Source organism: Pelecanus crispus, chromosome 2 (genome assembly GCF_030463565.1).
Source record: "Pelecanus crispus isolate bPelCri1 chromosome 2, bPelCri1.pri, whole genome shotgun sequence".
Taxonomy (NCBI): Eukaryota; Metazoa; Chordata; class Aves; order Pelecaniformes; family Pelecanidae; genus Pelecanus; species Pelecanus crispus.
Genome location: NC_134644.1, coordinates 82,018,054 through 82,028,016, shown reverse-complemented (window position 1 = coordinate 82,028,016; position 9,963 = coordinate 82,018,054). Strand labels below are relative to the sequence as shown.

The 9,963-nt window shown below is 42.2% G+C and overlaps 1 protein-coding gene across 1 annotated transcript; it reads left to right on the top strand.

The window, feature by feature from the left end:
* The first annotated feature begins 255 nt into the window (after positions 1 to 255).
* Positions 256 to 9,311, top strand: SERPINB5 (serpin family B member 5). The gene is made up of 6 exons (XM_009490609.2): positions 256 to 429; positions 3,012 to 3,149; positions 4,217 to 4,334; positions 5,789 to 5,931; positions 7,414 to 7,581; positions 8,919 to 9,311. Exons 1-6 carry the CDS (start codon positions 256 to 258, stop codon positions 9,309 to 9,311), a joined length of 1,134 nt encoding a protein of 377 aa, XP_009488884.1.
* The last annotated feature ends 652 nt before the right edge of the window (positions 9,312 to 9,963 follow it).

Genomic DNA, 9,963 nt, shown 5'->3' with positions numbered 1-9,963 from the left:
AGATGATGGCTATTACTGAACCACTCACATTTCCTTGGTTGGACATGGATGAGACCTTCCCTGCTTCTCAGGAGCTGCCAGTGTGCTCTGAAGCTGAGCGGGCTCGGTCAGCCCTCCTCTCCCCTCCCTGAAGGTTCAAGCTGCCCAGTCCCCATACTGGTGTTCGGTGTGCTTCAGTGCTCTGACCCAGCCCCACCACAGCAGGAGCTAGAATTACACTCTGAGTCATCTCTCTTTTCCCTTTTCTCTTTCAGGATGACAATGGACGCTCTGCAACTAGCAAACACTGCCTTTGCAGTTGATATGTTCAAAAAACTATGCGAGAAGGACAAAACAGCCAATATTATTTTTGCCCCACTGTGTACCTCAACATCTCTGGCTCTGGCATATAAAGCTACGAAAGGTGATACTGCAGACCAAATGAAACAGGTAAGATGTCAGCATCCTGTTCTGTGGCTGCAAAATTATACGGCTGTTGGAGATGGTTTTCTTATTTATTGTTCTTAATATTCTACTGGACGTCTGGTTCCCTTGTAAGCCAGGCTGCAAACCATTCATCCAAAATTCCTGAACGGTTCCAGAGTCCATGGCCCCACGCAGCAAAAGAGGTTGAAAATCTGGCAATAAGAAAAAGCTTTCTCAAGCGTGTACAAGGTGGAAGGGGACATGGCAGAGTCCTCAACAGTTGCATTAAAGCCTTGTCTCCTTTTAGTGTAGTGTTGATTGTGGCTGCCAGTCACAGTCAAGATCACTGCATTTTCTGGATAACTGTTTTTTCATTATTCAAGAATGCCTAATCTTTATAGAACTGGAAATAATTTTGTCATTATCTGTCAGCAGCAAGTATGCTTAGCAGCCCTGTCACTAACATTTCCCCTTTCTCCTGCAATACCGCTAAAAGGAGGCAGATGCAGCAGAAGAGGGCACAGCTTAAACCATGTTTCTCTTTACAAGCAGCTCATGGTGTTCAAGGGGTTTCCAACACCGTGATGCAGCATGGCAGTCATGATGCAGTCAGGTTATCAAGCTCACTCTGTGGTGCAGGGAGGCAGCCTTGCAGACTCTTCTGCTGCCTCTGCGTAAGCAGAGATTCACATAGTTCCTCTTTATCCCAGTGCGGGTACCCACAGTTTCTGCAGTTACCTAAAGGTGGATGAGAAGCAAATTCAGTATGGATTTATATGCTGATTATCACCTGGCTCTGAGGGACGTTCTACATGTTTGAAAATATTTTTCCTCCTTTGGTAATTCCTCCCTTTACTTCCTCATTCACTGAAGGTACCCCCGAGCGCAATCTCCTGTGCCCCTACTCATGCCACAGATTACAATAAGCCTTGTGCTGTTTGCAGAGCTGCACAGCAGTATATCCATGAAGATCTTCTAGGTGTTGCAAATTTTTCCAAACAGCATTGTTTTTTTCAAAAAAATTAAAATTAACTCTAGATTTTTAAAAAAATTTAAATGACACCCTGCAGCTTCCTCACCATTTCAAAATTCAGGCATTGTCTTTCTAATGAGAGAGTTCAAAATGTTAACCTGCCCTTAATTTTGTTTTCACTTATGCCTGCAATTTGCTTTGAACCATCCCATAAGTTAACGTACACATCCACAAATGGAGCTCTGTTACACAAGCGCATTTATGTTTCATATTTCTCAAGTGGTGTATAAAAAGTGCTGACTACAGATACTAAGGAGAACTTGGTATGTTTTTGTATGTAATATCTCCTAATTTCCATGTCTGTTCTAGCTTCTGCCTGCCCCTGAGTTCGTGCTTGGGTTTTAAATACTAGATACAAAAGGAGCCAGATTGGCAGTCTTGCTCTATGCCATCAGTTAACAAACTTGTGCCAAAAGCTCTCCCAGGTAGAGAAGTTGCAGCAGTGTAGCTTTCTCCCCAAACATAGTTTCCAGGCACAGAAGCTTTCTGCACTTAACATGCTAAGAAATAAAACTGTTGGACAAAAAGGAAGCAAGTTGAGAAAGTTGTTTCTGAGGAAATGACCGTGGAGCTTGGCTATGAGAGCCGTGCTGGTGCTGTGTCCTGGGAGCTTATCTCCTCCTGACCCACTGAGCAAGGAGAGGGGAGGGCATGGAGGGGTGGCTACGGCAGAGCAGCAATTTGTTGTGTCTCTGAAGATATGATGTGTTCAGGGAGAAAGAGCAGGAGTGAGGGACAAAGGGAAAAGAACGTCACTGGTGCGTGCTATGCCTCATGCGGGAATTTGAGACAGGTGAGGAGGGTTGGGCAGGCTGCCTGTAATGAAACAGCTACCATCAAAGACCCTGTAATAAGCATACATTAGAAGTTCAATTCATATTTACAGGGTTATTTTTGAACAAAACCAGCAGTAACCTCTCACCTCTGGTGCCTAAAAGCAGTGAGGTTTAGGTCACGCAGCACTTCCTAGAATTGGATTTGTCATTCCCAGGAGCTGGGAGGTGGCTATGTGTGGGTCAGCAGCCCTACCTCCAGCTCATGCTTTGTCTACCAAAACAGACCTAGTTATCCAATCAATTTTTGCTGAAATATCATGTGATGTCATGTATCAGTCACAGCAATCAGAAAACTTGATGATGTGTTAAGCATTTTTAAAGGTGTAGCCCACTTCTAGAAAGGAGACTAGCCGGGACCTTCATTTATCTGGCTTAAAAGCTCCAGATTTTTGGTCAGAAATGTAAGTTTGGTGAAAACATTATGACTCCATACTACAGAGTTTTAATCAACTAAGCCACATCACCAGCGTGAACAGCTCTATTGATTTCTTTGGACTGGTCACAGGAAAGAAATGCGTTTGGTTAAAGTTCTGGTAGGATCATTTAGATTTATGTGAGGATGTCAAATATATAAATGGTTTTTGAGTAAAAACAGTGAGAGGCTGTGTTGTTAGCTTAAACATGAAAAGCCACAGCTCTGGTCACAAAGTAGCATTATTTTTTGCTAAGCTGTTAGGAATGTTTAGATAATAATAATAAAAAAAGATGCTTAGTATTTTATAATGTTCGTTTGACAGGTACTCCATTTACAAGACGTAAAAGATGTTTCTTTTGGGTTTCAAACAATAACTTCAGATGTTTCCAAACTCAGCTCCTTCTTTGCACTGAAAATGGTCAAACGGCTCTTTGTGGAGAAGTCTCTTAATCCTACCACAGTAAGTATTGCAGAAAAGCCCTGGTGCTATGAATTGCTTGGCCAGCATGCTGATGGGTTATGGTGTCAGACTGCAATGTTATTTAAAATAAATTATCTCACTTTTAGCTGTTACTTGACTAGATTCAGATGATGAACAACATAATGTTCTCTGCTGCCATAAAAGTTTGTAGGAGGATGGATGAGTGTGCTGCTTGACCCCAAGCTATGCAACTATTACAACACTTCTAATTCTTTCATTAATATGCTTTAGGTCAGTAGCTCAGTAGGTTTTGAATGCAACATAACTTCTATACCACATCAAGGTCTTTGCATTGTAAGTATGAGTGAAAAGGACTTTTGAAAAAAGCTGGCAGCGCAAGTGTGTGTCCAGTTCACACACCCAAGTAATTACTACATAAGCTGTAGTTTTCTTCATCTGTCTGAGGAGGCAGAAGCCTGGCTATTGAAACAACACAAGCGAGGAAGGTGGTGTTTGGCCTTATAACTTATGGAGCTTGCAAATACCTGAGAAAAATATTGTGGGGTTTTTTTTTTCCCCCCAAAGTTGCCTTTTAACAGGGTCCCAAGCAAGGACAACATCAGCCTAAAAGTGATGTTTCAGAAAACTCAACATGCTTAAATGCTGCTGTAATCAGATTGCCTGCTGTTCAGCCTCTGCTACAGCAAAGGCCAATACCCATCCACAGCAATAAATGCCTCATCTGGTGAGGACGGACATGATGTGAGCAGCCTGTGGCCTTTATCTCAGTCCTCTCTCTTACCCAGGCCTGGACTGAGGCTTGTTTTATCCTCTCAAAGTCTGGCAACGTGGTCACTCCTGCAATACCAAAGTTACTTTAGCTGCTGATATAACACCACTGGACTGAAGACAACCTTGGGAACGATGTGCCAAATGCAGCTGTGCATCCTGCTTGTCACCCGCTATTATTTAATAGGTGTCCATCATAATAAACTCCCCAACTACCCCGTGGTGAAGCTCAGGATGCTGATGTTGCAGGCTCTGTAAAGAGCCACTGGGTGGATGGCATTTAACCAAGGATGACTTTGGTACCTTGTGTCTTTCAGGACTTTGTCAACTCCACAAAGAGGCCTTTTCCATCTGAACTGGAATTAGTGGAGTTCAAAGAAAAAACTGAGGAAACCCGACAGAAGATCAACAAATCTCTTTCAGAGCTAACTGATGGTGAGTACAGCTTAACCTTGGGGATGCTGTTTGCCTCTTTGGAGAAAGAGATCTTTGTCCTGGTGACACCTCTTCACTGATGCTTTTAGAAGTAAATGCATAGTGAAAGCAATGGGACTAGACCCGCTGTTTGGCTTCATGAGGATTAGCAACGTCAGCCTGTTTTGAAATCACTGGCTTTACTACTGCAGCATTTCTGAAGGTGGAAATGTGAGACTGACCTTGCATTAGCCTTGGGGAAAGCTGCTCGCATTTGACTGCAGCAGGACAGTTTGGGAGAACGACAGCTCCTGGCCGTCGAGCTTCACAAACATCTGACGTCAATACATCGAACCCAGGCCTTGGTTTCCTTTAAAAATTTTATTGTAATGGGAAGTTCTTGCTGGACTCTGAATTTCAGGCTGTTGATTAATATCTCAGCTTAGCTCAGCTCAGCTGAGATATTTGCTGATAATGGCAAATGCTTTTTCGCTTTCGCTGGCTAGGGTGCCGCAAGCAGATGTGCATCTGTTCTTTGCCTTCTTGTGGAAATGGGGCTGCGGGCACTTTTCCCACAGCACCGCTGAGCCACCAGCCGCTGGGCCGGGACACAGAGGTGCACATCGGTGACCGTGAGGGTCCCCGGGGCAGAGCCTGCCCAGCCTGCAGGGGCAGAGGTCCGGCCCTGGCCCAGGCGAGCACCCAGCGCCCGTGACAAGGCCTCTTTGCAGCCTGTGCACATGTAGCTCTGAGACCGGTGTCTGCCTGTTGCCCTCGTGTGGTACAAATATGAAAACATGGGTGCATGAGTCTGGTCCTTCCTGGATTGGCACAGGTGTCCATGCAGCAGCACCTGGCCCTGCCTGTGCAATTCGTGCATGAAAGCAGGACCTGCCTCCCCGGTGTTCTGAATTCAGTGTCTTTTATGGCAGCGCTTGAACAGGTCTAAAACAGAGCAAGGGGGGACACACAACATTTCCATATTCTTTTTGAAGTCTGTAGCAGTATTTGGTTATGAACTGTAATTAGAGCAGCATTCTTTGTTATTCTGGTTATTTTACTCTCATGTCTCAGTCTAGAAATGAGTAGCTGCTAGTCTGGAACTCCCCTTCAAGTCTTGCTCTCTAAATGACAAATGCTTTTTCCCTTACACCTGTTGAATTTCCCTGAAAATTCAGTACCTTCTTTAAGGTACTGAACAAAAGCGGTAGACATATTTTTCATTCCGTGCTATATAAGCCAAGAAAACATGTCATTTGGAAGATCTGCCTCAATCCCAAATCCCATTGGATTTTAAGCTGCAATTTTAAGTCAGTGTTTCTTTTTGGAGTTTTCCATTAGAATTAAAATCTTTTACCTGTGAGGTGCAGGACACAAATTTTTTAATTCAGTGAAATGTTTTCATATTCAGTTGAAGCAATTGATATACTGATAATGTAATGGTGTATTAACAACCATCTTAAACCTGTTCACAGGCAAAATGGAGAATATTTTGAATGTGGATAGTGTAAGCGACCAGACTCAGATCCTCCTAGTTAATGCAGCTTATTTTGTCACAAACTGGATGAAGAAGTTCCCAGAGGCAGAGATCAAAGAATGTCCTTTTAAAGTCAACAAGGTATGTTCTGAAAAAAAAAAAAAAAAAAAAAGAGTACTGTTTCCACTCAAGAAAATCATATGCAAACTTTGAGCTAAAGAAATCCCAACAAGAGAAAAGGAGAAATGTTTACTATTACCATGGCATTCTTAGACTCTATCTAAACCTATGTGCTGTCGCAGGAGTCCCTAAACCAGCTTGCTTGTTGTGTTGTTTTAAAACTTTGCTGGTGCTTTCACATCCATCTTTCAAAGTCCCAGCGTGAAAACAGACTGTCCTGTTAGTGTATTCAGACAACAGGAGCTGAGTACAAGTGATCAGAAGCAGCCATTGCCTACAAGGAGAAGCACATACTCATGGGTAGTTTCTTCCAAGAGATTGCAGCCTATACCAGAGGCTGCATCCCAAAACCAGCAGGAGTGAAGCACAAAACATTGCATTTCTCCTGGTCACGGAGCTAGTGAAACATCTACACCCGTGGGGTCTCTCTGAGTATAATCCTTAGGTGCCTGGCCCTGTGCTTTCCTCTTCAGGGACGGCGCCCTGTCATTCTCCCTCTTTCCAGTCAGGCTCTGCAGCCCTCTGCATATCAGCCCTGCTTAGCCACGAGGTCCAAGTGGGTGTTGCCTTCAGGAATCTGTGACCAGTGATGAATATTGTGATCAGACAGTCAGCTTTAAATCACGATATAAAGCTGGGCAACATTTGTGAGATAAAGAGATTATACTCCAAATATATACATACATACATACATATATATATATATATATATGCATGAGAAAAGTTGGAGTTTCAGGTTCACTGAAAATATTAATAAATTACCACATCGGCCAACAGTTTCAGCTAAAAAAGTTTTTAAAATGATGCAATCAACACTAAAATTTTTAAATGAAACATCTCAAGGTTTTTTTTTTCCCTAAAGAAAAATTTTTCTACTAAATTTGAATTTTAAATGAGTTTCCAGGTGAACAGAACAGTTTGTAAATCTTCTGTATGAAATAAAGAGTTTTGTTTTGTTTTGTTTTGTTTACAAAAAGCAAAGACATAGGGCCTTAGGTAAGCCTGAAATGTCTTCTTACTCTGTTTCAGCTCCTGAACCAAAATATCAATTATTTGTATGAACAGCTTGACCTTCACTGTTGAGATGTGCTCAGTGCTTGACACTTAGTGGCATTGTGATGCCCTGTAGACAGTATAGTTTGCAGCACTCAGTGAAACAGGCACAAAGGGCCACTGATACTATGTAAATTTGTCTTTTAAGGCACATCCCCAATATGTTGCTATTGTATTAAGTAGAATTCTGTTCCACTTTGCTTTGGAAAGCTGCCTACTGTAAAAAACCAACAGGGTCTCTTACAGCTAGTTTCATTACCTATGAAAGCCAACATATTCTCTGGTCGTAACTCAATTTACCACTTCCATGCAAGCTTACAAGCTTTCCTCTCTCGCCATCTTATCTGTGAATTAAAAGGAATGCTAGATTGTTTCCTCTGTGTTTTGCAGACTGAAACTAAACCAGTGCAAATGATGAATCTGGAAGCTACTTTTTGCCTGGGCTATGTGAAAGAATTAAATGTTGCCATCCTTGAGCTTCCATGCCTTAACAAACATATTAGCATGCTCATTCTGCTGCCCAAAGAGATTGAAGATGAGACCACTGGTTTGGAGCAGGTGAGAGAAAAAAACAGAATTGGTATGATGCTTCCCTTGAAAACAGCCTGCTTATAATGCCGTATGCTTATGGAAGGTTTTTGTTATTTTGATGCTATATAGAAGGAAACAAAAAGTAAGTTTCCTGTGAATTTACGTTCTCATTCTGCTTCTCTGTTCCCGATCTCATATTTGTGACATCATTGTTTCCACCGTGGCCAAGTGTGAGCTTGTGAACAAGACTCTGTTTTAGATAGGGTGTGCACAGAAGACAGTGTAAAGTGCAGAAGTTGCCCATGATGCACTTTAGGAATCTGCATCAATTTGAACATCTGGACCCCCAAAATAATTTTCATCTTAAGATTTTTGTTCTTGCTACAGTAAAGTGCTTAAAATCATACTTACTGGGCACTCAGTAGTGCTGACGTTATTTACTCTGGTGTCTTCATTTTTTTCAGTCGACATGTATCTGTGATTTATTTTACTAAGGTCTTACACTTCTCTAAGTTTTAATTTTGAGCAGAGGTGCCTGAAAATGAGCCAATTTTTATTACAATTGCACATAAATTTGAAAATGAATAAGGCATTTCCTAAAGAACAACTATTTCTTATGTCATTTTTCTATGAAAATTTTAGAACATATTTTCACCTCTTTTCAAAGTTTAAGGATTAAGAGACAGATGATCACGCAAGTCTCCTTTGTAATTTGCTGCAACTGGCCATAAATTCTACAGGCAGGAGGAATTTGCCTTTGCAGCTCTAAGGTACTTTTACATGTAGGAATAAATTACAGAACACACATACCTTAAAATGCAAGTGAGGCCTTTCCTGATACCAATTTCTCATGGCGCCAAATTCTGCCTCCTCGCTTCCCAGATTTTTAAAAAATTGCTCAAAGAACTGCATGTTTGATTGAGATCAGGCTCTGGATCTGGAATCTTTTTCTGTCCCAAATACCAGCAATTGAAATACTCTGTAGGGTCAGGAATCAAGACTTTTGGACCTGCCAGTTGGCCAGGTGTAACCTGGGTGGGGACTGTCTTTCTCAGGTTCCTTCATATGGTTGTTGAGGTGATTGCCTATCAAGAGCTTGCAAGGGCCTAATAGTCAGAGCATGCACATGCAGTGGAGTTCCTCCAGAGGCCTGTCCTATGGATTAAGTCATACTTGCATCAATATGACTGAGAGTATGTTAACCCTGAATGCTACAGGTGTGAATTCAAAAGCAAAGGTTGTCTTTTGGACCTTATTTTGGGGGGGCTTGATAGGAGTGGGAAATTCAGGAATGGTCTTTTTTTTTTTTTTTCTCTCTTTCCTTGGACTGCTCATTAATTTCCTTTGTTCCTTTATGTCTTCAGCTGGAAAAGGAACTCACCCACAAGACTTTATTACAGTGGACCAATCCCAGCATGATGGCCAACACCAAAGTGAATGTATTTCTTCCAAAGTTTAGCATAGAAGGTAATTATGACCTGAAGCCACTTCTGGAAAGCTTGGGAATGACAAATGTCTTCAATGAGAGCACATCAGATTTCTCTGAGATGTGTGAGACAAAAGGTGTGGTTTTGTCGAAGATCATCCATAAAGTCTCTTTGGAAGTAAATGAACAAGGTGGCGAGTCCCGAGAGGTACCAGGATATCGGATTCTACAACACAAAGATGAATTTAAAGCTGACCATCCATTTATCTTTTTGTTTAGACACAACAAAACTCGCAACGTGATTCTTTCAGGCCGATTCTGTTCCCCTTAAGCCGGGCGTATTCATTATGAAAAAGCACAATTACATTTATAGTGGTGCATGTTCCTGTAAAGCTTGGCATCCTGACTATCACCTTTGAAAGGAAATCTTAAGAGGTTCATATATCAGCTGGGTAATACAATGTACTCTACATATGCAGCAGAGCTAGTTTATCTCCTTATGTTTCATCCCCTTAAGCTGAAGGATTCCCACCGTGAAGAACACATTCTATTTTACTGAGAAGTATCCCAACCTCAGGAACAAGTGTATTTTGTTCCTGTGTGACATCTTTTTCCCCAAACGAAGTGAACTGAGAGCCTGTTTTAGATAGACCAGGAGTTGGAAAGGGCTCTGGGAGGAAGAGCTACATTCCTGCTCCCTAGCCAAACCACTTTCCCTTGTGACCCACGCTCTGTGGATTCCTACTGCCGAGAAGGGGAAAATGTGATAGCCATCCCCTTGTACTTGGCTACACTCTGGTGGTCCAGGGTGCCCTACCAGACCCTGCCAATGCCCAGTGAAACAGCACCCAAGTTCTGCAGCATAGCTAGACAATTCAGGCTAGCATTAGAGTTTGCATCTGTGAAACAGCAGCTGCACTGAGACCTATGGATGAAAGAGGCAATAATCGTGGTGACAAAATGTATACCCAGAAGACTCTTCA